Source organism: Colossoma macropomum, unplaced genomic scaffold, assembly GCF_904425465.1.
Source record: "Colossoma macropomum unplaced genomic scaffold, Colossoma_macropomum, whole genome shotgun sequence".
In the NCBI taxonomy this organism is placed as follows: Eukaryota; Metazoa; Chordata; class Actinopteri; order Characiformes; family Serrasalmidae; genus Colossoma; species Colossoma macropomum.
Genome location: NW_023494977.1, coordinates 180,042 through 207,402, shown reverse-complemented (window position 1 = coordinate 207,402; position 27,361 = coordinate 180,042). Strand labels below are relative to the sequence as shown.

General features: G+C 39.4%; 1 protein-coding gene across 1 annotated transcript; it reads left to right on the top strand.

Annotated features, from left to right (window-relative positions):
* The first annotated feature begins 3,190 nt into the window (after positions 1–3,190).
* On the top strand, positions 3,191–27,361 carry LOC118800638 (antigen WC1.1-like). The gene is made up of 19 exons (XM_036560897.1): positions 3,191–3,248; positions 3,926–4,235; positions 5,830–6,141; positions 6,282–6,607; positions 6,738–7,067; positions 7,267–7,584; positions 8,250–8,555; positions 9,253–9,393; positions 9,814–9,864; positions 9,950–10,102; positions 10,232–10,330; positions 15,977–16,039; positions 20,754–20,816; positions 21,065–21,127; positions 21,248–21,325; positions 21,909–21,971; positions 22,067–22,129; positions 24,936–25,073; positions 27,312–27,361. The coding sequence occupies exons 1-19, from the start codon at positions 3,191–3,193 to the stop codon at positions 27,359–27,361; spliced, it is 2,985 nt and encodes a 994-aa protein (XP_036416790.1).

The following is a 27,361-nucleotide window of genomic DNA, read 5'->3' as shown; positions in this document are numbered from 1 at the left end:
AGACATTCTCAGTGCTGACAGGGTCCAAGTGGTTCTCAGTTCTTGACTTGAAGTCCAGGTATTACCAGATTGAATTGGAAGAAGCAGACAAACATAAAACAGCTTTTGTATGCCCATTAGGATTCTGGGAATTCAACCGTATGCCACAAGGTATTACGAATGCTCCCAGCACATTCCAAAGACCAATTGGAAAAATGTATGTCTGACCTCAACCTAAGAGAAGTCATTGTGTTCTTGGATGACCTCATTATCTTCTCAGAAACCTTAGAAGAACATGAGGAACGCCTATTCAGAGTCCTCAAGCGGTTGAAGGAGTATGGGCTAAAATTGTCCCCTGAGAAATGCAAATTCTTTCAAACTTCTGTCAAGTACTTTGGACACATTGTTTCCAGTAATGGGGTTGAAACTGACCCGGATAAAATTGAAGCCTTGAAGGACTAGCCGAGTCCAAAGAACCTCAAAGAACTTTTAGGATTCGCAGGTTATTATCGGAGGTTTATCCAAGACTTCTCAAAAATAGTCAAACCCCTAAATGATCTAACTGCTGGATATTGTCCTAAAAGGAAAGGATGTTAACTGACTAAAGACCAAAATCAGTACAACGAGCCAAAAGAACTGCTGGACAAAAAACTGTCAAAAAGCTTTTGACACAATCATCAATAAGCTCACTTCAGCACCTGTTCTGGGGTTTGCTAACCCTAAGTTACTATACATTTTGCATACTGACGCTAGCACCACCGGTCTTGGAGCTGCATTGTACCAGGAGCAAGATGACCACAGACAAGTAATTGCGTATGCCAGTCGTGGTCTCTCAAGAAGTGAGGCACGATACCCAGCGCATAAGCTTGAATTCTTGGCCCTCAAGTGGGCGGTGACTGAAAAATTTAGTGACTATCTCTATGGAAACTCATTCACAGTAGTAACTGACAGCAACCCCCTGACGCACATCCTTACTTCCGTGAAGCTGGATGCCACAAGCTACAGGTGGCTGTCTGCGTTGTCAACATTTTCTTTTAAGTTACAGTATAGACCTGCGAAGCACAACATAGATGCAGACGCTCTCTCTCGGTGGCCCACAAGCACCAAAGTAGATGAACCTGCATCGCAAAAAGAGCTAGACAGAATTAGACAATTCACATTGCAACACTTGCCCGAGCTTACTACTAACCCAGAAGTGAGCACAGAAGTAGTTCAAGCAATCTGTGAAGCCCGGTTGGTGCGCCAACCATCTGTGAATGCATCAGAAGTTGAAAGCATTCCCTTGGTGGGATCCCTTGCCACTCATACTTACCTGAGGACTGAGTAACCAAACCTGAAATAAACAACAAAGGTGATTAGTGTAGATCTATAACACTGAGTAACACTTGGGTATAAAAGAGAGAGAGAGAAAAAAAGGGTTCTTACCTGTGATTTTGCACTGTGAATCAGTTGTACGTTGTTTATCTTATTTGGGGAAGTTTCTGTACATTGATTTATTTATTTTTATTTCATTGTATTTCTGAAAGAAAAATAATTTTTGCTACATTGAAGAGGTTTTCCCAATACAGTACCTAATCTGCCATATATCTGGCCTTGTGTCTTTGATGTTCATTTGCTTCATGAGCGAACCTACAGCTCCTGTACAGGTAACTCACAAAATATGTGCCATGCACTAGTGTTTACAGTACTCACTGGTTACATCACCATGTAAGAGACCCAGGTAAACTCTGGAACTTCATCTACAAACAGCACCCTGAGACCCTGCTTTAAGTGACGAGGCCTACAGATGCAGTAATAAGATTTTGAGGCTTGTGCCCCCCTGATGTGGACGGTGATGTGATTAGTGACCTGATCCACTGCAGCTGGAGGACATCCATATCACACCCTTAAAATCTCAGCAGTTTACAGTAGTTTTCAGAAATGAAATCTGTTATAAGACTTTAAAGATTGAATGTTTCTAGTTTTTGTTCGTTTATAGTAACTTCTATTGAGAACAATGATCTTTTGAGTTTGTCTATTATGCTAATTTTTAAACTTTTTTTTGAAGATGAAATGAAAGTGGTATGAAACATTTAAATGCTAAATGTATTTTTTTCATTATTTTATCTTATTTTATTTTTTATTATTATTTTATACGTGAGACAATACAGAAGTCATTTTAGGACAGCAGTGACCTCAGCTGATCATTTCAGTGAAAATGCAATTAATAAGTTTACGCTCGGTTTTCCTACATTGACTGATGTTTAATCCTCAGCTGCCATCTTGTGGAGAAGAAAACGTATTACAGCGACTAAAACAATCTTTCTGTATGATGGTTAGGAAAATATTTAAATGACTAGGAAAAAACTATTGAAGTGAAAAACATATTGTAATAAAATTTTAGAGTATTCTCCTCAATTATTATCATGTACTTCCTTTCTTTTATTAAAAATAATTAAAATGCACCATGTTTCTCAGATCAGTGTAATAACATCTTTCAAATTTTGTTTTAAAATTTTATGAAGTAGTATTCCTATATATATGTATTTTAACTCAGAGCTGTGTGTGTGTGTGTGTGTGTGTGACAGTAATTTGTCTCTCCCTCTCTCTCTCTCTCTCTCTCTCTCTGTGTGTGTGTGTGTGTGTGTGTATGAGAGTGAGTGGGTGAAAGGTGTTTATCTATATGGATGCATGTGCTTGAAAGACGGAGAGAATGTGTGTGAGTGTTTGTGTGAGCCTTGATTATATTTGTGGGGGTGTGTGTGTGTGTGTGTGTGTGTGTGTGTGTGTGTGAGATGGTTATCAGTGTGTGGATGAGCCCTCTGCAGGTGCAGCATTAATGCTGTATTACACTGGAGTGTTTCCTCTCTCTGAAGTCAGTCTCCTGTATGTTGGTGTGTTTCTCACCACACTGCTGCGAGCGTCTCTCCTCACACACACACCTCTAGAGACGGAGGTGGAGTTCTGTTCATCAGTGCTGACGCTCTTTTGATAAATATGGAGAAAGAAAAAAATGCCTCCTCTGATTTGTCACTGAAAATGTTTGATGATTTCCTCTTCTCTTTCTAATAAGGTCATAGTGAGTGTGATTGGCAGCTGAGCTGTCTCCCTCCCTCTCTCTCTCTTTCTCTCTCTCTGTCTCTGTCTCTCTCTTTCTTAAGTCTCTCTGGGGGAGAGGAGGTGAGGCTTGTTCTGCTGCTAAGTTTACAGACTGTGTGCAGGTCAGAGGGAGATGGACAGCTGTGTGGCTCTCATTCTTCTGTGCTCCACAATCTCACTCAAAACAGCTGGTAAGTACACGCTCTCTGTCAGTATAAGGTATAAATTCAGATGAATTCACAAATCTAAAATATTCAGAATTTTCAGTTTTCAAGTGTTATATTAGATTATTTGTTATGATAATTTGTTGTGCGCTCCTAAATATAAAGAGTCTACTTTTGTTTCCCTAAAGAACCGTGCTTGAAAAAGACATTCATGAGTTGGAAGAACTTTGTTTCTTTACCAGTATAATTATTCTTCCGAGAACATTTACTTTATTTATTTATTTTACGTTTAAAGGTTCTTCTCACTCACACATATTATTCTAAAATAAATAAATAAATAAATAAAAAGTACCATCAGTTGAAAGATTTTTAGAAAACCATACCAAACATTCCTTTTTGACATCTTTATTTTAAGAATATAACTGACTCACTGCAAATAATCTAACATGTATTGTTATTAATTTTATTATTATTAATAATACATCTTATTCTTTCTTACTCTGAATAAATCATTAATTAATTAAAAGTATTTTTATAATAAAAGTTCTAATTATTTTACTAGAAATTACATGAAATAAAAATATTTTATATTTTGTTTTTTTATAATATTTCAAACATTAAATCACAAACACTCTCTCTCTCTCTCTCTCTCTCTCTCTCTCTCTCTCTCTGTCTCTCTCTCTCTGTCTCTCTCTGTTGTACAGTCACTGTGAGGTTGGTGGATGGGGGCAGTCGCTGTGCTGGGAGAGTGGAGGTTTATCGCAGTGGACAGTGGGGAACAGTGTGTGATTATTATAACTGGGATATGACAGATGCTGCAGTGGTGTGTAGAGAGCTGGGCTGTGGAGAGGCTCAGAGTATTGCTAAGTTTGGTCCAGGGTCAGGACCAATATTGATGGGATTAGTGGGGTGTCGTGGATCGGAGTCTACACTGAACAGCTGTTACTTTACTTCAGATTATAGTCATTATTGCACTTCTCATGATCAAGATGTTGGAGTCACCTGCTCAGGTAGGCTGAAAAACAAGGCGTTAGTCCTGAAAAACAAATATCTATCACTCACAATAATACAAAAGTATCTACAATAATCAGTAACAAATATTTTTTTTCACTTCAGCTCTAAATGTACCCTAAAAATATGTTTTAATCTTTGATTTTTTATAGTTCAGGTTTTTGCTGAAATAGATGTTTACACTGTAGTGACCAAATCATGGAGCTAATTTCATCTAGTAGCTTTTACCTATTAGCTGTGAAATTTGTTACCATCTCTTTTAGAGAGCTGTTCATCTTAGAGTACATTTTGGAATTTGGCCATACAAACTTGAATAATGAAAACTAGGGGTAGGAATATCTAGGCACCTCACGATTCGATTTGATTATGATTCAGAGGGCTGCGATGTGATTATAAAACGATTATTTTTTTTATACATGATTGGGGGGTGGGGTTAGGGTTGGGGGGGGGCGGTCGCTGTGTCAGTAAAATATCTTTAAGACGGGACGTATGGAACATAGCACAAAAGCCCTGGTTTGCAATGCCTGAGAAGTGGTGTGCAGACTGTAGGTCACATAGCAGCAAGGTTTCGCCTGGCTAGTAGCGAACGAAAAGGTAAAGAGAAAGACAAACATTTGGAGATGAACAAACTTATTTGCATTCATAAGCAGCGCAGTTTGTTTCCTGGTACGTTAAATCTGCACCGAGAGACTGTCAAACACTAAAAAGTGGCGAAGCTGAAGTCGCTTCTCTTTCTAATTTTCCCATTCCACCTTAAATGGTGCAGCTTTTACATTCAGTGCCTCAGTCAGAATTTAAGGTGGAACAGGAAAGTTCAGCAAGAAGCTGGCGAATGAGAAGCGACTTCAGCCTCGTAAAACAGTCGAACACTGAGAGACGTTTTACAAGAAACTATTCAACTTTTGAGGAAAAGTTTTTTGGCGGAGATGGAAGCAAAGCGACTATTGCTAAAGCTTAAAGCAGAGCAGAGTAAATCTGCATTTTCGTTTATATTGTTTAGCCTATACTAGGACATTATCACATACTGACACATACTGGACATTAAATGTTGTGGCTCCCAAGGTGGTTTGATTTTTACTGAAAGGACAAAATGGCTCTTCTTAACATTTGTGTTGTGACCACTGACCTAACCTGGCTTTTAATGCAGAGGGAGCCAGTCGGATTTCTCGCTCATTCAGTTGTGTTTTTTTGCTATGTGCCGCCACAGACTGTCCGGGCGCTGCACTTACCCACTTTGAATTTCTGCCCTTTATGTTCTGTCAACATCATGTTATAAATTAAATATTTAGAAAATAGATTTTTAACATTTACGAATCGATTCAGAATCGTCCGCATCATGATGCATCTAAGAATCGATTTTTCCCCACACCGCTAATGAAAACTAATATTCCATCTAAACATTTTGGGCTTCACTTTAATTAAATAATTTAAGTACATTAAAAAGCGGGAGAGGTAGAAATCTTGCAAAATGGCTTATACACACTGAACAATGTTAAGATCCATTGTCATATGCTGTTATTACTTTTCACGATGTTTTTAATATCTGTAAATGTACTATGTTCTTTCTTAATGTCATTCAAATACACACAGGTCACAGAAAGTCCAGACTTGCTGATGGTCCTTATCTCTGTTCTGGGAGAGTCGAGGTGCTTCATGTGAATACCTGGTCCACAGTGTGTGATTCTGACTTTGACCAGCAGGATGCAAAGGTTGTGTGTCGAGAGCTGGGCTGTGGGATTGCTATGGAGGTGCTGGGAGCAGCTGCTTTTGGCAGAGGGCAGGGTCAAGTATGGTCAAAGAATCTTCAGTGTAGAGGGGACGAATCTGAAATTTCTTTGTGTCCAACATCATCTTCACTCAAACACAACTGTCAACATGAGAACGATGTGGGTCTTATATGTTCTGGTTTGTATAAATAATTGATCTCTCATTAAAATAAAATATTATATGTTCAGTAGGTATTTCACACTCAGTGATTTACAGGAAATGATTTGTATTTGTCATTCTGTTACCTGTAATCCTTTTTATGCTGTTTCACTAAAATTTTAGTTGTTGCCACATAGGGGCTCGACTGGTGAACGGATCTGACTCTTGTTCTGGTCGAGTGGAGCTCAGGTATCTCAGTGAGCCCACAGTGAGCACAGTGTGTGGTGTAAGCTGGGATATGAGAGCTGCCAGTGTCCTCTGTGGTCAGCTGAAGTGTGGGAGTGCTGTGGCTGTGTTGGGGTCAGACTGGTTTGGGGAGGGGAGTGGCCGGATCTGGGTTGATGTGTTTGATTGTCAGGGGAACGAAACACACCTGTCGGAATGTCCCATTTCATCATGGAGTCGAACTGCATGCTCTCATAAACAGGATGTTGGAGTCATCTGTAATGGTGAGCTCTCAAAACGTCTACTCTATCTATATAACAAATAATATAAAGCATATTTGTAAATTATTGTATCATGGCAGCCACACCGAAATATAACATTTTGTTTCGTTAAATGATCTTGAATTTTCTTCAGGTTCCTCTCTGGCATTTCATGAAGGGAGTGTGCGGTTGTCTGGAGGGATGGAGTGTGAGGGGGAGGTGGAGGTGTACTTCAGGCAGGACTGGAGGAGAGTTCTGCTGGACTCCTGGAGTGAGTCTGAGGCCTCTGTGGTCTGCAGACAGCTGGGCTGTGGCTCTGTGTTCAGCTTCTCCAGCTCCTCTCCATCCAGTCCTGAACACAGACACATGTGTGTGACAGGTTTCAGTTGTTCTGGGAGTGAAGCTCATCTGGGGAACTGCAGCAGCGCACAAGCAGTCAGCTGTAGCTCCAGAGAACAGCTCTCAATCACCTGCTCTGGTAAGCGTTATGACACTGAAACATTGCTCTAGTTAAAAAAAAAAATTCAAATGCTGATGTGACTTGATCTATTTGGATTTACTGAAAAAAACAAGCATCAATATAATTTTCACAACAGGAAGAATAAAGTGTTTATCTTGTTTTAAAATAATATGTTTTGGTATATTTCTATGTAGTTGTTTGCTGTAATGTTTGTGTGTTACAGCTCTTAATCTAGCTATCAGGCTGGTTGGTTCTGGGGGAGACTGTGCAGGAAGGCTGGAGGTTTTCTACAACGGCTCATGGGGGACAGTGAGTGATGACTTTTGGGATATTGAGGATGCACAGGTGGTCTGCAGACAGCTGCAATGTGGAGTGGCCCTCAGTGCTCTGGTACCAGCCTGGTTTGGACCTGGAACTGGACCCATATGGCTGAATGAGGTGGAGTGTGAGGGGAACGAGGCGTCCCTGTGGAACTGCAGATTTCAGCTGTGTGGAGAGGATGAATGTGGACACAAGGAGGATGTAGGAGTCGTGTGCTCAGGTAATGTGTGCTAACTGTTGCTAATGTTGAAGATTTCAGTGTTTTGTGTAACTTCAATTAACAACTAAAATGCAATTAACTAATTAACAACTAACTAATACTAATTACATTAGACTTAAAGCAGTGATTTTAGAATGATTTAAATTTTTTTACAAAGTAGTTGTATGGGATCCTTGGTAAAATCGCGATTCTTACATGTGATGAAAAATAAAACATCAAAAAAAAAATTTCTAAACAACAATAAATATATAACAGAAAACAAACTTATATACATTTAAATGCACAATTAATGTTTATTTGCTGTACTATAATTGTTTAACTTTTTTATAAAAAAAGTGCCAAAGTTAAAAAAGTGCTAAAATTACCAGAAAAAATGCCACATTTAGTTTGTTCCTTGTAGAAGAGGAGTTATTTTCACTTAGAGAAACAATGCAACATGTAATTTGATAGGAGTCGTTGGAATTGTTTTCTTTTCAAAATGCATTAAATGCCACTTTCATTATTTACATTTTTTTCATGATATTGAGAGTGGACTTTATACATGCATAAAATATCATTGCTATTTTATAATTTTTACAGCATTTGTTAGGAAATAAAAAAATGTACATGTACAAAATACATACATTACATTTCATTCCAAACAAAAATTTTCTTTCTCTCATCAGAGTTTAAAGAGATCAGACTCACTGAGGGCTGTGAGGGAAATCTGGAAGTGTTCTACAATGGAACCTGGGGTAATGTTTGTGTAAATGGGATGGATGAAGAAACAGCAAGTTTGATCTGTCAGGAGCTGAACTGTGGAAGATCTGGCAGTGAGTCTTGGGCCAAAGCAAGAGTGGAATCATCTCCTAACTGGCTGGATAATCTGAAATGTAGGAAACAAGACTCCACTCTGTGGCAGTGTCCATCTTCACCCTGGAGACAGAACAACTGTGATAATCGCACTGAGGTGGCTCGCATTACCTGCTCAAGTAGGCAGATCTTTTGTACAATTTGTAGTATTTTAAATGATAATGATAAACTTAATGAAGGAAAATATTGAGTCTATAACACTGAACACAGTGAGAGACAAATACATTGCATAATTACATTACTGTATTTTCTTTCTACAAATAAAGGAAGCTCACCACATGCTGATCAGACATGCTTTTTATCTCCATACCGGAAAGAGTGCTCAAGTAAGACATAACTTATTATAGTAAATCTTTCGTAGAGGCAAGTGTTTTTGGCTTTTAATTGTCTAAACCCACATATTTATATTGTCTTATACAACCATTGTGCAAAAAAATCCAGACTCACTTCAGTCACGCACTAGCAAGAGCAACCAGGGTTTTTCGTGACCTATGAGCGAAGTTCAAATGATAATGACAGTGAAAACTAGTGTGATAATAAATAACTCAGGCTAATCTGACTCATAGAGCTTAACTAATTTATTATATTTATTTTAGTAAGCTGCCAGTGTACTGTACCTGTACAACTGAGACATAAATTTGTATGTGAAAAATTATTTATGTGAAACTTAACTGTAACCTTTGAAAAAAGGTTGTATTTACTTAATGTTGATCAAATTACTGTGGGCTATTTATATAAATGTTGTGTTAATTTCTGGGACTAAACTGGTTTGTCAGTGTTTGTGTATCTTTCTAATGTGTGATGTGTGTGATGTAGATCACCTGCCTCTCAGGCTGAGGGGAGGAAAGGGAAGCTGCTCCGGGAGGCTGGAGGTGTATCATAATGCTGAGTGGGGGTCCGTCTGTGATGAACTGTGGGACAAGAGGGACACTCAGGTTGTCTGCAGGCAGCTGGGCTGTGGGCCGGCACTGAGTGCTGATAGGAGTGCTGTCTTTGGTGCTGGTGAAGGGCCTATCTGGCTGAACAGAGTGAAGTGTAGAGGGAATGAGATTCACCTGTGGGACTGTCCTCATTCCCTGAAGGACCACACTGACTGCTCCCACAGTCAGGACGCTGGAGTCACCTGTGCAGGTCAGAGGAGTCTGCTGGATTTTGAAAGATCTAATCATATAACATTTGTCTCAGCAGTACTAATCTGCAAGACAACATAGAAAAATACATTGATGCACTTTTTGTTATTATTGCTTATTGCTAGTGTTTATTTTGTAAAAACATGGTTTAAATTTTGAAGTCAAAATCAGAAATGCCAATTAACACTAAAGACTTCATTTTGCTTGTAGTATGTTTGTATTTTCTGTTTTGTTTTTGTGTTTGTAGACAAGTTTGTTCCTTCTACTGAAATAAAAAACACCATCTCCACCTCCATAGGTACTTTTTATGCCTTAAGTCATTTTTCTAATTGTTTCTGAATAAATTGTTCAGTGCTTTACACAGTTTCTGTTTTCATTTCAAGGTGGTCAGCCAACAAAGAGGATTCCTTCACAAACTCTTCCACCAGCTGTTCCGTCCACCTATCAAGTGTCTCTCCTGGTTCTGGGAGTGGTGCTCTTCCTGGCTTTAGTGCTTCTGGTTGTGGTGTTCTACCAGAACAGAGTGCTCAGGAGAGGTAGAGAGATTCAGAGATCATCTACAATCCACTTTCTGTACATTCTCTAAACATCATTAGTCCTTCAATCTGTCATCAGTCTTCTCTTCTACTGAACTGGCTCCATGTTTCTCTCTGTCTCCCTCACAGTGCTCTCTAAGAGGAGGCGTAAGACTCTGACTGAGGCAGTCTATGAGGAGATCGACCGCAGATACATCACTAAAAGAGCCACTGTCTCAATTGAAAGGAGTGAGTAATATATGGAGTGTTCTACATGAGACTTATTGTATTGAATTGAAATATTGTTACTATCCAAAGAAAAGCAAGTATCCCCAAAATGGAGTAGGAGAAGCCTGCAACATTCTGTACTCTTAATGTAAGTAAATGTAAAGATATCTTATTTCAAGCAAATTGGGAGCACAGTTTTGTACTGGTCCATTCATCATGAATTTCTCACAAAAGTTCGACAAAAAAATGCAAAAGACAAAAAATGGAGATTCTTTTGTTTTTTTTTTTGGACAACAATAATATGTTTACATTTGAGATCACTTAATCACACATTGCAACGCATGATCATTTGCCCAGTGCCATTTCCAACCATTTAATTAGTATACCTTTCTCAGTGTATTAATAATGAGAGTAAATCAGTTAAATGAGAGTTTAGTGTATATTAGATGCAATGTTCAGAGTAGATCTACATGTAGTGGAATGTGTTAATTCTGCTGATAAGCATCTGACTTTAGTATCTATTCGGCAGCTGAAGTTAAACTGTGCAATTCCTGTAAAACTTCCATTTTTGTACATACAGTAAAACCGCACAGCTGCAGGTGTGTATGTGAGAGAGAGAGAGAGAGAGAGAGAGAGGAAGGAAAGAAGGAGGGGTAAGGGGTGTGTGTGTGTGTGTGTGTGTGTGTGTGTGTGAGAGAGAGAGAGAGAGAGAGAGAGAAAGAGAGAGAGAGAGGTAGAGCAAGAGAAAGAGAGAGAGGAAGGAAGGAGGGGTAAGTGTGTGTGTGCGTGTGTGTGTGTGAGAGAGAGAGAGAGACAGAGTGAGAGAAAGAGAGAGAGAGAGAAAGAGAGAAAGGAAAGAGGGGTATGTGTGTGTGTGTGTGTGTGTGTGTGTGTGTGTGTGTGTGAGTGAGTAAGTGACCACATGGTGGGAGTGACCAATTACTGAGTGAGTGAGTGACAGCATAGGCATTTGAGTAAGTGATCGATTGAGTGAGTTACTGAGTAATAGTATTAGTGAGGGACCAAGTGAGTGAACAAATTAGTTGGTGACTGAGCCAGCGAGAAACTAAGTGTTTGTCCATGTTACAAAATGAGTGTGTGTCCGAGTGATGAGTGAATTGCCTAGTGACAGAGTAATCAAGTAAGTAAGTGAATGGTTGAAGGAGTGAGTGACCGAGTAGTGAACATGTAACCGAGTGACCAAGTTTGTGACCAATGGAAGAAACCAAGTGAATGAGTGGCTGAGTGATTGAATGAGTAATCAAGTGAGTGACCAAGTAAATGACCGATTGAGTGGCCGAGTAAGTGACCAATGAGTGAGTGACCGAGCAAATGACCAAGTAACTTAGGATACTAACTTACTTGGATGCTAACTTACTTGGAGATACTTGTTTTTTTGTTGTTGTTTTTTATTTGAGTAACCAAGTAAGGGACCATGTAAGTGACCGATGAGTGAGTGACCAAGTAAGTGACCGATGAGTGAGTGACCAAGCAAATGACCAAGTAAGTTAGCGAATGACTGAATAACTGACCATGAGTGACTGACCAAGTGACTAACTGACCAAGCGAATGACTGAGTGATGATGGAGTGACCAAGAAATTAACAAATTAAGTGGCTAAGTGAGGGAATGAGTGACTACGAGTGAGTGACTGACCAGAAGCAACTGAGTGAATATCTAAGTGACTTAGTGAGTGAGTGAGTGAGTAAATGACCAAATGAGTGAACAAATTAGTGACTGAGTGAGTAAGATAGAGAGCAACTGAGTGACGAAGTGAGCAAACAAGTGACGGAAAGTCAGATGATTGAGTTAATGAGTGAGTGAGCAAGTGAGTGATCAAGAGAATGAATGAGTGAGCAAGTGAGTGAGGGAGTAAATGTATGAGTGATCAAGTGTATGAGCAAGAGTGAATGACTGACAGTAGGCGAGTGAGCAAGTCAGGCAGTGAGTGAGTGACAGTGTGAGTGTATGAGTGAGTCAATGAGTCAGTAAGTCAGTCAGTCAGCAAGTTAGTAAATGAGTGACAGAATTAGTGAGTGAGTGAGCAACTGAATGAGTGAGTGAATAAGTGAATCATAAGTCCATCTCATTTTTCTAACTGATTAGTGATTAATTATGTAATTTGATTAGTGAACTAATCAATGAGCACACAAATGAGTGAGCAAGTGAGTCAGTGAGTAAGGCTTACAGTGAAATAGGTAACATCATAAATGCTTATTCCAATAGACATATCACATGCTATAAAGGCTACATTTGCCAGTCTTGATCAATGTTAGCTAAAGTAACCTTCATGGCAGATGATGCTGATTGGAATAAGCATTTACACTAAAGTGTAAATTACACTAACATTTAACAAGTGTTATCATGAAATTATACTGTCAAAGTACAGAGCCCCAGAGGTAAAAATATAAATTATTTTGAAGGAATGTTTTGTAGTTTTTGCGTAGCATTTTCTTTTATGAGTGGCCATATTTCTTACTTTGTTCCCACGATAACAATTCATTTTCTTAATTGGTTGGTACACACAGCTGAAGTTTCACTACTTCACTTTTATCTAAATGACCATAATATGTAAGGTTGTAGTATACAAGGAATAAATATCTTTATGTTTCTAAGTTGGTTTGACATTAAGAGGTCTAATAATTAAAGTTTAATAGCTTTATATGATTATTAAAAGCATCATAGAATGAATTACTTTACTGTTTACTATTTATTGGTTTTACTTCCTGAGGTTCTTAATGAGACCATAACTATATATAATGAATACAGTGGAAATCCATATATATATATATATATATATATATATATATATATATATATATATATAACATTGATGCTTAACATTTTTTCCTGAAATTCTGCAATGGCCCCCTAACACTGCAACTTGACGTGCAAGCAGAAAAAGTGCTAAGCGGATCTTCTGTGTCTTCATCTCTGTTAAATATAATCATTACAAAGTGCAGTTTAGTTAAGTTTATGGTCTCAGTTTGTTGGCTGGTTTCATTTCATTAAACTGCAATTGCACCGATGAATGTACGTGCTGTTTGCTGATTCTGATGCCCAGCTGTGAAGTGGAGCTACAGTGTCCTCATAACCCACCCAAATCAAAATCAAACCTAATGAGTGCATCTCTGTCCATCATTGCATAAATCTAAACACATCAAAACCCATTGATTTCCGGGTGTAACAAGGCAGAACAGACCAGGCACTTGTGGTAAAAGCAAAAGTTGGAGATTTTAATGCAGGGGTGTCTAATATTATTTACAGAGGGCCGGTGTGGCTGCAGATTTTCACTCCAACAAAGCAGGAGGTCACCTGATGAAATGTTTGAAGACTAAGACCAAGTGATTAAACTAGTAGAATCAGGTGTGCTCCAGCTTGTTTGGAGTGAAAATTTGCAGCCACACTGGCCCTTTGAGGATAAAACTGGACACTCCTGTTTGAATGCAACAAAGATCAACCAAACACAGGGGATAGACGAGGTCAAAACTGAGAGGTAGAACACGAGAAACAGTAGACTATGCCAAAACAACGTCAAAAAACAAACCAGGTCAAACAGGTACCAGTAGGAAAAAATGAAAGGTATCACTAAAATAAACTGTGGCAATACTTTGCGACAAGTGAGTAAAATTAACCCGTCTTTATAGGGCAGAGTTGATGACATTCAGGTGAGGCAGGTTAGAATTCAGATGAATATTGGAGAAAGGTCAATGATTGGCTGAGGCTGGTGGGGTGAGCGTCACATGCTCTCCCTAAAGATTCTGGAAGTTGGAGTCCAGGAGAGGATTAGTGTCCTGAGTGTTAATGACTACAGAGCCAGAGGGAGGCATGACACAGTGAACCAGCCTATTTGTGCACAGGGCAAATAAAACTGTATCTACTAGCCTACATTAATTTTGCTTGCAGACATAAAAGAAAATGTGCACGTAATTAAAAGAAAATGAGAGAACAAATTGTTAATAGTCGGAACAAATTAAGAAATCGTGGCCACAAATTAAAGAACATATGCACACAAATTGCAAAACGTTCCCTCAAAATAATTTTTATTCTTACGCCTGGTCCCCTGGGGCTCTGTATCAAAGGATGGTCATAGTCAGTTAAATTGTTCCTGTAGCTGAAGTTCAACAAAATAAAAAGTCAACTGATGATAAGATAAAATGTCGTGTAAAGTCAGACATCAACATTTAAGCATGTGATATACACATGCACATTCTATGCTGTATTTTATTGTAGTTTTTAAAGAATGGATCCATTGAACCCAGTGACACCTGAGCAACAACTCATCAGTGCATATGTCTAGCATGATGTGATTATGATTGTGTAAGTTTAATAAAATTTAAATAAATAACAGAAGCCGTTCTATTTCTTCTTACATATTGCAGTAATGCACGAGCATCACAATCACTGAATGTGCCAAACAGAGCTGAGCTCTAGCGCTGTAATTTGATGGAAACATAAACCGTTTTGGATAAAATCTTTGTGAAATCCATTTAACTGTAAGATGATGAAAAAAGTGAGAAACAGTTACACATTCTTGCACCGATCCTCAAGGTCATTCTCATCGTAACCTTCTACTGAGTTTCATGACTATGTGAGTATTGGTTGGTTTATTCCTGCTATTTGGTGATGTTGCGACAAGGTAAATCAAATAGATTTGTTTACATTCCATTATACCTCAAAAAGTAGCGTAGGTTATTTGCCATTATTCATCTTTTTAAAATCTGACATTATCTGTCTAAGCATTCTGTCACAGAGGTATCTAGTTGAGTTTGTGTAACCCGATACAATTGTCAAAACTGAGGAAGCTAAATCAGACATTTGTACAGTAGGTCTGTTCCATGTAGATGGGTTTGTACTGAATTTGTCTTGCACGATGTTTAGTCTACTGTTTTGCTAACTGACTATTGCTAAATGTTCTCAAAGGCACACATTTGCACCTGGCAGCTGGCTAACAACGTCTGTAGTTTAATGTGGTTTGCTAATCAGAGTTAAATTGGTTTGTTATGTTAGGTAGGTTTTCTGTATAAATGTTATTGTACTATATGGTATCGTACACTTAAAAACAAGTGGTGAGATGATTCAAACAGGTAAAAGGACAGGAAGCGTTCTTAATGTCAGATGGACTTGACTGGGTCTTGCTCTCATTTGGACTCGATCTTGACGTGGACTCTGCCCCTTTTAAACTCGGCCTTGACTCCGTCTTGACTAGTCATGGTCTTGGCTTGGACTTGTCTTGGACTTGATTAAGGCGGTCTTGACTATAGCCCTACTATTTTTTATGTCTTTCCCAAAGATCTAAATGCGGGTGTCACTTTAAACACTGTTTCTATTGAAACACTAACCAATTGAACATTCTTTGGGACTGGAGCTCTGGAGATCTTTTCCTTGTGTCATCTTGATCTAAATTTGAGGTAAACTGGGCCTGATCAGCAATTTATTCATGCAACATAGAATGGTAGGATGCTAATTGCTTGGCTGTATTATGCAGTACACCTGTCTGGGAGCATCTGGAGTCATTATCTTTCTTCACTCATTAATTCAGGGGTGTCCTGATTTTTTTTTTATTTATCTCCCATCAGTAGTTCACAATGATCCACAGCACTCAGAGGACTGTGAGAGGTTCTGCATTCTGAATGTGTTTGATGACTGTTCTGCTCTCCTCTAACAGGAAGTATCCTCTCTGAAGAACAGCATTCAAGATATGAGGATGTGGCTGAGGAGCTTCTCTCAGGTAAGAGGACCAGAACACTTATGTGTTTGTCCACTGATAAATATTACAATCACAGTTTGGAAGTAAGAGAATTCATCACAACATCCATGTCTCTTAAGTCATGGTTGTGTGAAAACATTTACAGTCCAGTATATCATACATAATAAATAATAGCATATGACAATGATTTTAATTTATATAGCACTTTTTTAAACCCATGGATTTTTTCACAACAGTTATAAAATACACAAATCAACAATAAACAAAATTCAACACACAAAAAAAACTCCTTAGCTATGGTGTAAAGTCTCTCAGCCAGCCAGCCCAGAAAAACTCATTAGTTGTGGTTTAAAGTTTGTCAGTCCAGCACAGTGTGGTCATTTCCCTGCTCAAAGTCACCTACCACACCTGGCAATTAACAGATTAGTTGAATCAGGTGTGTTTTGAGAAGGAAAATACTCAAACTGTTATGGACACTGACCCTCCAGGACTGGAACTGAAGAACTCTGTTGTCTCTCTATTAGACTTTCTATGCTGGTTATACTTTGTGGTTTTCTAATAACATTTTCTGCTTTTTTTCTGTTTTGAAGTGAAATTCTCTTTACACAGTCAGTAAAACAGCAGTTTGTGTGGACAGAATCTATTAATCTGTTTTTATTGCTTTGGCACAAAGTGCATAAATTCTTTTCTCAGTCAACTCAACCATCAACAAGACTCTGCATATCTACGTAATTCTATACATGTTTACAGACTCTTTAAAAAAATGTTCAATCTAAGCTCAAAACCTGAGCTTAACATGCTCTCCACCAAATGACCCATGGCATGACACAACAAAACACAGGCAACAAGTTCACACATCCCAAACTAGCAACCAACAACAAAAACAGCAACAAATGTCTGTTCAGCGAGGAGGGGGAGGCACACGCAGCATAGCTTTGCATGCCACGCCCTTGAAGCCCCTTCTGAAATGCAGAGCAAATAGAAGATGCCACATACCCCCACCCCCACCAACCCAAGGGTTAGCTGTCTCAGTGGCCTTTACAGTCCAAACAATGTCTCGGGTGTATGGGAGAATGTCACCTCAACCATGGTCTCTCTGCAGCAAAAGTTTCAGAATGTCCACTGTCCTGATGAACACAAGTGCCTATTCCCTGGCCATGACCACTCTTGACTCCTTTCTTGGCTGTGTCTCTGGTGCAACAGCTTCTCCTGGACCAACATAGTCTCTCATTCACTAGGCTGGTATGGTGCAAGCTGGTATCTATGGCCACAAAAACATAGATGTTCTAAGTGTCGGTACTGGTGAAGGGGCCCAGGACATCCACAGCGTCTCTCTCCATTGGTGCGGTGGCGCCAGCTGGGGTAGTCCCTACTTTGTTGCGCACATGTCACAGCAATGCAGTTCCACGTCCATTTGGTAGCCTGGACGGTAGAACTTCTGCTGTAACCGCTTCAGGGTCTTGCCCATGCCCAGGTGCTGCTTGGAGCCAACTGCATGCACTGGAGAGTTTGGCATCCTTCTCCTGAGCATCGGAGTAACCATGTCAAGTTTGGTACCACAGGGAGCAACAGCGACAGCAGTGGCATTGCCTCTCAACTGTCTCCACTTTCTCCTTGAGGCATGCACAGAACCAGCACTCCCCAGCAGCACACAGTTGGCAGGACAGTGCATCAGTGTTACTGGGCAGGTGCCTAGCAAGGTGTCAGATGGTGAACTGGTACTCCTGTAGTGCCATTATCTATTTCCTGATCTGACCCTTGGACTCTTTTAACTTCATTAGCCTGGTCAACAAGGTGTGATCAGTTTACAGAACAAAGTGGACACTGTACAGGTAAGGTTTGAAATGGCCCCACCACGATGGCTAAAAGCTCCCTTTGCATCACACAGTAGTTGAACTCTGGCTTACACAAGTGCTGGCTGTAGTACACAATGACTCTCTCATTTTAGTCCTGTACTTGTGAAAGGATGGTGCTAATGCCCTATCATTGGCATCTGTGTCCATGATGAATGCAATACCTATCTCTGCTCCTCTGATAAACCCAATCCGCTCCCTGCCACAGCTTATGCACCACTTCCACCCTTGCACAAACCTCACCACTGCTACTCTCCATGCCTTCTGATTCCTCTATTGTTTATCGCTCCATCAATGCTGATGAGGTTGCTGCTCGTGTGCACCACCCACAACTGCCAGGGATCCATCCACCGGTACAGGTGCTGTGTGATCAGCTTCTCCTGCACTGGTGGCTTCATTTACAAACATTTGTGGTATTCTTGATCTGACAGCATGTCACACCCCCAGAGCCCACCAGCTCTAGCACTGTGTGTTCAGCTCCTCCAGTGCCAGTGGTTTCCTCCACCAAAGAAGAAGGACTTGCTGCTAGGGAGTTTTGACTCTCCACCTTGACTTTGCCATTGGCTGCAGCACACTGTCCTACTTACCTCTTCTCCAAGCCCAGCATTGCCTTTTTGAGGTCAAGCATGGCCCCAGCCACCAGGAAATCTAAGCCAAGTATCCTGTATGGGTGCACGTTATTTCGCTCAGGGCCCCCAGGACGACCAAGAGCCGTTTCCTACCCCTCATGTTGACTCAGCTGCTGGTGACAGACCTGAGTTGGACAATTTTCAGCAACCTTCAGCAACAATCTTGCGGGCAATGGCATCAGTCCTGAGTATTATTTGCTCTGTCACCCTTCCCTTGGGGGCCACTTTGCACATCACCCCCTCCTTGGAATCCTTTGCCACATAATACTGTGTTACTTGCTTTGATGTCTTTTTGATGAGGTCCATCGCCTCTGCTTTAAAGATGGTTGCTTAAAGGCTAGCTGGTATGACGAGCTGCAAGTGCCACCTCAGTTCCTCCAGTAGCAGAACATTCAGGAAATACTTCAGTGCCAACTCCTCCTGTGCTGCCCTCTTGGATGCGGGGTATGCCTGCCAGACCATTGTGTTCAGCTCTGCCGCCAGTATGCTTATCTGCTCTCCCTTCTGTATCTGTCTGCCCAGTAGCAGCTTCCTAACTGACAGTGCAGCTGGCATCTGCCCAAACCGCTGCAGCCATGAACCATGCCGCTAGGTCTCTTTGTTGCTCCTGTCAGCAGGTCCATGAGCACCTGGAGCATTTTTCATTCCAGGGCCAGGCTTAGCTGAATCAATGATGGCCACTGTCCAGCCGCAATGCTGGGCAACTACTTGTAGCTGCGCGGAATACAGCTCCCAGGCACCTTCGCCATTGCAGCATGGTAGGTGCTCACTGTCTCCTTCTCGCTTGGCTCCAGCTAGGCTCTGCCACTGGCTGGCAGTACACCTCCTCTTCACCACTGACTGCTGCCACGCTGTCTCTTTTGCTGTCTTCTCTACCGCTGCTGTGCAGTTTCTCTTGCTATCTTCTGCCAACTTCCCCAGCCAGCCTGGTTGCTCTTAGCTGGCTAAACCCGTCCAGAAGGGGGTAGGCATAACACTCAGTACCCCCATCCCCCAGGCTCTGTCTTTGAGTTTGCGCCTTTGAGTTTGCGGAACCACTGCTCAATTTCTTCTAATCCAGTAGTGATATCCCACTTCTGACACCAAATGTAATGTGGCAGTAAAGAATAACCAGAGAATGCCATTATTTCTTCTCAAGGAATTGCTCTTCCTTCAGCAGAAATGGCCACTGAAAACCAACCGGAGCAGCGAGGATGGTCACTTTCAACTTCTCTTCACGGTAGACACAAAACTTATGCCAAAAGATCCATGGCATGTCGCAACAAAACACAGGCAAAATATATGCACATCTCAAACTAGCAACCAAAAACATTAACAGTAATAAAAATAACAGTAAATGTCCATTCAATGAGGCATCCATGTTCCTAGACCCCCTTTTGAAACATGGAGCAAATGGCAGACACCACAGTATGAGTGTTGTAGTGCACTTTGAATGTGAGATGAAATGCTGTGCAGTTTTAAAAAAGTGAATTCAGTATTGAAAAATGCATATAACCAATTGTAAAAAAAGTAATAGAGAGTCTAGTTTCTCTGATTAAAGATTTGATTAGTGTCTACAGTGTCTAGTGTCTAAATGATTTCTGCAAATACACTTATTCTCATACTGTAGCTCACAAGACTCTTCTGAAATGTAAGATTATGAAATTATTCCTATATTAAAGCCTCTGTGAATAAATAAGAACATAGTCATTATATTTGTATACTATTATTTTTAAATTTGATTAAAAGCAATAAACTTTGCTGTTTTTGTTCCAGTGAAGGATAAAGGTGTGCTGGAAGAGTGCATGACTGTTTGTGACAGAGAGAAAGAGAAAGAGTTGTGAATGAATGAAATGAATCTTTTAGCCAACTGTGTCTGAACACATCAGAATTATACCTCCAGATTTAACCAATCTGTGCAGTGAAACACCACATACACAGTAGTGAGCACACACACACACTAGGGGGCAGTGCACACACTTGCCCGGAGTGGTGGGCAGCCCTATCCACAGCGCCCAGGGAGTAGTTGGGGGGTTAGATGTCTTGCTCAAGGGCACTTCAGTCACACACTGTCAGCCGAGGGGATTGAACCGGCGACCTTCCGGTCTCAAGGCTGGTTCCCTAACCTCCAGCCCATGACTCCCCCCTGGAGAGGGAGAGAGGGATACATTTCCTGTAACCAACCCAGTTCACAATGATCCACAGCACTCAGAGGATTGTGGGTGGTTCTGTATTCTGAACATGTTTGATGACTGTTCTGCTCTCCTCTAACAGGAAGTATCCTCTCTGAAGAACAGCATTCAGGATATGAGGATGTGGATGAGGAGCTTCTCTCAGGTAAGAGGACCAGAACATATGTGTGTTAAACTCCATTCAGTTGAGAAATATCGATACAATCACCATTTAAAAATTAGAAAATTCATTATAAATCCATGTTTCTTCATTCAAGTTTCTTTTAGCCATGTTTCTTTTATGACAAGAACAATTAAGGCTCAGAGTAAATACAATAATTCAAACACTGCATCAAAGGAGGGTGGCAAATAGTTATATGTATTTTAAAGTGATGTGTTTTGCTCTATTTACAGAAAAGTTTCTGACTGGAGAAAAAGCAGAATATTATGATGATGTCATCTCCAGCAGCCTGATAAGTGGGATCCTTTTTTGATTAATCACCTGATTTTATCTTTAAACATTAAACCACAATATAAAAATATGACTGCTCTGTTTGTAAAGTCAGCATCTATAAAGTCTGCATTTATTTGATTTAGGTGAATCAGCAAAAGAGGACACAGCCGAGAGCTATGATGATGCCTTCACTGCTGGACAGATCTCTGATAGTGTAGCAGGTGTGTATAGATAGAAGTTGAAATTAAGTACACATTGAACATCATTACAAATGCTGTGAAAATAGAATAATCAAATAGTTTGTATTTGTAATGAGTTTTTGAAGCATTTGTGGGGCTGTACTGTCCCTCACAGCAGTGGTCCACAGGAGAGTATTTTGGGGCCCACAACATATGTTAAACATACCTGCAAAATCTGACCAAAACAAACTTATTTTTATTGAATTACATTTTGTAAAATGAACAAATGTATTTGTAAACAAAACCAACCAGATTTAAAAATTCAAATGTAGTGACTTAATCAGTAACAATATAGGGTCATAAAAAACTCTGCATTCATTGATTATGTTGGAAACACTTTACAAATACAGTTGTGTAACATATGATTTTATATCCTTTAAACATCTCTGTGTTTTGGTGTAGAGGACGTAGCAGAGAATTATGATGATGTCATCACTGCTGATCAGAGCTCAACTATTGTAACAGATTTGACTTGTACTGTAACAATACTGTAATCTCAAACATGAACACAGTCACTGATGATACTGATGCTGATTTAATGACCTTTATCTCTACATTTTGACAGAAGACATGACAGATAACTATGATGATGCTATTACCGCTGGACCAAACTCCAACACTGTGACATGTAAGGTGTTATTAATGTTAAAAAATAAATTTAAGCTTTAACCCAGTTAAAATGTCAGTTTTATTTCTTATTGTTATCTTTCCATGTTGGTGTAGTGGACAAACCAGAGAACTATGATGATGTCATCACTGCTGGACAGGATGTAGAAGGAGTAAAAGGTGAGTGGCTGATCTTGTTGTTTACACCACTGAGGATGGTGGAGTATATGATTTTAATTACACATGAAGTCTTATGTAGCACGTCTACATTATTCAGAAATAAACAGTGTCCTCATTATTTTTATATGAGGCAGAACACTGCCTTTTTTATTAAGTACAGTCTTCATTCTCTCTTTAAAGAAGTGCATACATATCTATTCATGTGCAGACAGTTAAGATGACTATTTTATAAATCATAAATTTACTTGTACACTCATTAGTGCAGTTTGTATCACTGAGTGAGAAGTGTGCACATAAATAAGATTGGAAATGATTAGTGCAACGTTGCAATCTAGACAGGAAGTAATCAGTCTAAGAATCAATGGATAATGCAGATGTTCAAAACTGAAACAGAGTTGGTTGTGTTTTTGTTGGTTGTATCTTTTATTCAAGGACACAGAATAGATCTGTAGAGCTGAACGTTCTGGAGGGTCGGTGTTTACATTCTTAAAAAAGTTGGTCTTTTAAGGGTTCTTTAGTAAAGAAAATGGTTCTGTGTAGAACCATGAACACTCAAAGAACCCTTTGCATGATTAAAGGGTTCTTTGCATCATGAAAGCATTCTTCAGATTGATGGAGAATGTGTTGTAGATGGTTCTATATAGAACCTTTTTAAAAAGGTTATAGCACCAAAAAAGGGTTCTTCCATTTTAACAAGCTTGATATCGTAACAATAGATGGACCCTTTTTGGTGCAATATAGAACCCTTTTCAAAATGGTTCTATATAGAACCATCTACAGCACATTCTTCAACAATCCCTTTCATGATGCGAACAACCCTTTTCTTTGAGTGTTTGTGATCTCACAGTCTCACTGTCATCCATATAGGACCATTTTCTTTACTAAAGAATCTGTGAAGAACAATCTTTTTTTAAGAGTATAATGCAGTTTGGAGGTTTCTGCGTTCAAACACACTGTCTAAACATAGTAATTGACAGGTGAGTTGAATCAGGTGTGTTTGATCACTAAACTGAGAAACAAGGAAATCTGTGCTGGACACTGGCCCTCCAGAAAGTTGCATGAAGGACTACCATGAAGAGGAATCAGACTGAAGTAAACTCATTCAGTATTCACTGGCAGCTCTGTAGCTTCTTCTACACATGGATCATCTTAGCATTATGATGGAGTTTTGATAAATACTGAAAAGAAACTTTTAAAGAAGAACTTTGTGAGTTGCAGCCAAACAGTTAAACAAACTTACATAATGCTCTGTTTGCTGTTTTCCTCTTTGAGCATTTCTAGAATACATTAACTATATAAGAAAGATGTGTTTTTATTATTATTTCAAAGAGTTTTAATGCATTGTTTTACAGACTATGATGTAGAGGAGGAGCCTCAGACAGAACCTCAGACGGAGATGAACCATGTGACTGAGAGCGCACAGCCAGTGTCTTTCCTCAGGAAACTACACTCAAACCTCTTCAGACGCAATAAATAACATTATTATAGTTCACAATTCATTTTGTTATGATGCATAAATGGGATATAGTGGGTTAAAAAAACCCAAGTGTGTTAACAAATTATATTTTTTAAACATTTTTGTTTTAGTTCTACCAGCCTGAGTGAGCTAGAAACATTTAATTATACATCTCATTTCATTATTTATAAGATGATTTTGATCTTATTTTGATCTCTTTATCCAACTTTTTTATCTTCATAAAACATTTTGTACCTGATGTGATAAAGGTCATCAGTTAAAAGGTTTTCGGAGAAATGATCAATTTGTTGCTAAAACCTTCATTTTCAATTACAATTTGAGGAAATGATTGTTTTGGACTGAAGGTCTGCAGTTAAAGGGCTGTTTATTGTTGTTGTATATAATTTATGAAGGAACTGAACTGAACAGAACTGAAAGATGTTCTGAAGAATGTATAGCGTTCATCATTCAGAAACAGTGAGGAAAGTGCTGTTTCACAGTAAATAATTTTGTATAACAGCTTCTATTATCAATATTGGCTTTCAGAATCAAGCAACTGCTTATAACTGTTTATTGAGCAATAATGTAATGTAGATTAACAACCAAACATGCTGCACTGCAAAAATGGTTCATTATTTCAGTTTAAAACATTGTCTTCTTTTTTTTAAGGTAACAAGCACTGGGTTCACTGTTTTTTAAGCACAAATAAATAATTTGAATGAAATAAAAAAAACACAATCAGTTCAATTCTACATCAGCTAATGTAATGTAAGAGAGCTTAAACTGTATTTCCTTGTTCTGTCACCAAGTACTAAATACATTTTGTTATGACAACGCAATAAATGATTTTTACACAAGAAAGTGATTTGTTGTACACTGTGGAAAAACTTGCTAACTCAATTAGCATTTAAAGTCAAGCTAATATTTTAATCTTTTTAGAAATATTTTAAGGCTTTTTTAATTCGAGCAGTTGTGTTGATGCACATTTTCCATTTCTGTCAAAAATAGAATGAAAAAACTAGTTTAATAAGCAGTTCATTAATAAGTGTTTCTCAACCACTTCATTGCAAAGCAAGTACATTTTTGTACATTTAGGTTTTTTATTTATCAATTAACAGAAAAACTTGGACACAGGCAATATTTCAATATTCACAATGAAAAAAAAAACACAATTAATACATTAGAAACTCGCCATTTTTCAATTCCATACATCAAATCAGAAATTTATGTGTATAGATTACAGGTTGTTAAACAGTCGAACGATCCCACAACAGTACAACTGCTGCATTGACAATGCACTGAATGCCTTCTTAGGCCATTCTTAGGATTTTGTGGTGTACATGCTCACAGCTGCAAAGCTCAATGCTGTTGGACATCGATGGCTTGCTGCTTTATCCACATATGATTGTGATCTCCAGTATCGCCCAGGCCAACAAAACATAGACGCAGACCTGCTGTCAAGGAGCATTCCTGATGAGGACAACACTGGTGAGTGGGAGACGATACCTCAGTCTGGGGTGAAGTCTATCTCTCAGCGAGTGAGCATCCATGAAACCCGTGATCATCCTGTGAGATTGGTGGACCAATTAGGGGCATCTTCTGACTGTGTTCCAGACACTTATGCTTTCCCAACACACTTGGAGTTAAAGTCACTGCAGCAGATGTCAAAACCGGAGCTTAAAAGAGCTCAGGAAGAAGACACTGTGATAGGAGCTACTACTGAAGCTCTTAAACATGGAAAGTGGCCTGAGAATACGGAACCCAGCCCAGAGCTTTCTTGTATGAAATGAGAGATGGGGAGGTTGACCATGAAAGGTGGACTACTTCACCGTTTGAGCAGATGACCTTCAGCGGAAGAAGTCATTCAGCTTGTTCTACCAAAGGAATTCCGAGAGGTAGTATTGAAGTCTATGCATGATGACCTCAGGCATCTTGGGCTTGAGAGAGCAGTTGATTTACTGAGAAGCAGATCCTTCTGGCCTAAAATATCAGTCGATGCAGAAGAATACATAAAGAATTGTGGACAGTATATCACTCGAAAGGCTCCTTGTCAGAGAGCAGCTTTGCTACATCAGATTGTGAGCAGTGGACCAATGGATCTTGTCTGTATTGATTTTCTTTCAATGGTACCAGATTCCAGAGGCATAAGCAACGTGTTAGTGATCACTGACCATTTCACACAATATGCACAGGCTTCCCCATAAAGAGCCAGAAAGCTCATGTGGTTGCAAAAACTCAAGGGGTTGCAAAAACTAGTTGACAAGTATTTTGTGCACTATGGCCTGCCTGCTAGGATCCATTCAGACCAGGGAACAGACTTTGAGAGTCGTTTGATCAAAGAGCTCTTGAGATTGATGGGAATCCGTAAGTCAAGGACCACCCCATATCAACCTCAAGAGGATCCTCAACCAGAGAGGTTTAATCGAACCTTGCTCTCTATGCTCAGAACTCTGAGTCAGGGAAGACACGTCACTGGAGTCAGCCTGTTGGACACCTGGTTCATGCATACAGTAGCTCGAAGTGCGACGAGTTTGGAGAGAGAGAGCTGCTCCATTGCTGCTGCAAGCGGTTAGGGATTTTCAGCTTAAACTAAGCGTTTACAGTGACTTTTACCGCTGTTGAAGCTAAGATATTTTGGCTATTGAATAAATAACTGTTAGTAGTTACGATTTGTCCTACCATTTCCAGTAAATGATAAGTCTTGTAATCTATGAGGTTTTGCTAAAGATTCTTCAATACATCTCCAAGGAACTCTAGCGTGTTAGTCCATCCATAAATAGAGAGCTCTCATTTGAAATGCCCAGTGATAATGCTTAAAGTTTGAAAGGGAAAAACCACCGTTTAGTTTAGATTGCTGCAAAGTAGTTTACTAGGGCATTTACTGCTCCGTACGAATCTCGAAATCATTGAGTCAATATCTTTGAAATAATTTTGTGGAGAAGGCAAAGATAACATAAAGAACAGAAAATTGAATCGTGGGAGTATGTTCATCTTTACTATATTAACCTTGCCTTGCAGTGATAATGGTAGATTATTCCATTTCTGAATATAAGACAATGTCATGCAGAACTTTAACAAAATTCTCTTTAACAATTCTTGCTATATCCAGGTATATTTTAATATCTAAGTAAGTAAAGGAATCCCCTGTGGGAATACATGATGGCATGACAGCTGAACCTGGTGAAATATTAAGTGACATCAGTATAGATTTGACCCAATTAATTTTGTATTCAGACAGCCTTCTGAACTCCTTAAAAGACTGTAAAACCTGAGGGAATGAGGATTCGATTTTGGATAAATAAAGTATATCATCAGCAAAAAGTGAAATATGGTGAGCATGACCGTGAACAGTAATAGGAGTTATGAGGTTATTCTGCCTGATCATTTGTGCTAAAGGCTCAAGACAGAGAGAGAAAATGACCAGAGATAACGGACACCCTTGACGCGTACCTCTTTCAAACCGAAAGGGAGGGGATGTTTTAGATCCTGTCATTACACATGCCATTGGGTAATTATAAAGTGTCCTAATCATAAATATAAAACTGTTACCTGAGTAAAACACAGTATCTTAGAAGGTCTGTAAGATAGCTTAGCGTTTTCTCTCAGTGATAGGTGGGGGTGGTTGGAGGGGGAGGTGAAACATAATAACATTGGTCAATTTTTTTATAGTAGTTTTCTTCACCCACTGGTGATGTGTTATATTAGATAAATGCACTTATTTTCCAGACTATGATGACGTGGAGGAGGAGCCTCAGAGAGAGATGAATCATGACTGA

Excerpts from the sequence above, each read along its gene's own strand:
- LOC118800638 (XM_036560897.1), top strand. The coding sequence starts at position 3,191 with ATGGACAGCTGTGTGGCTCTCATTCTTCTGTGCTCCACAATCTCACTC. Across the intron at positions 7,068-7,266 it reads AATCACCTGCTCTGGTAAGC|CTCTTAATCTAGCTATCAGG; the intron begins GTTATGACACTG and ends TGTGTGTTACAG. Across the intron at positions 21,326-21,908 it reads GATCTCTGATAGTGTAGCAG|AAGACATGACAGATAACTAT; the intron begins GTGTGTATAGAT and ends ACATTTTGACAG.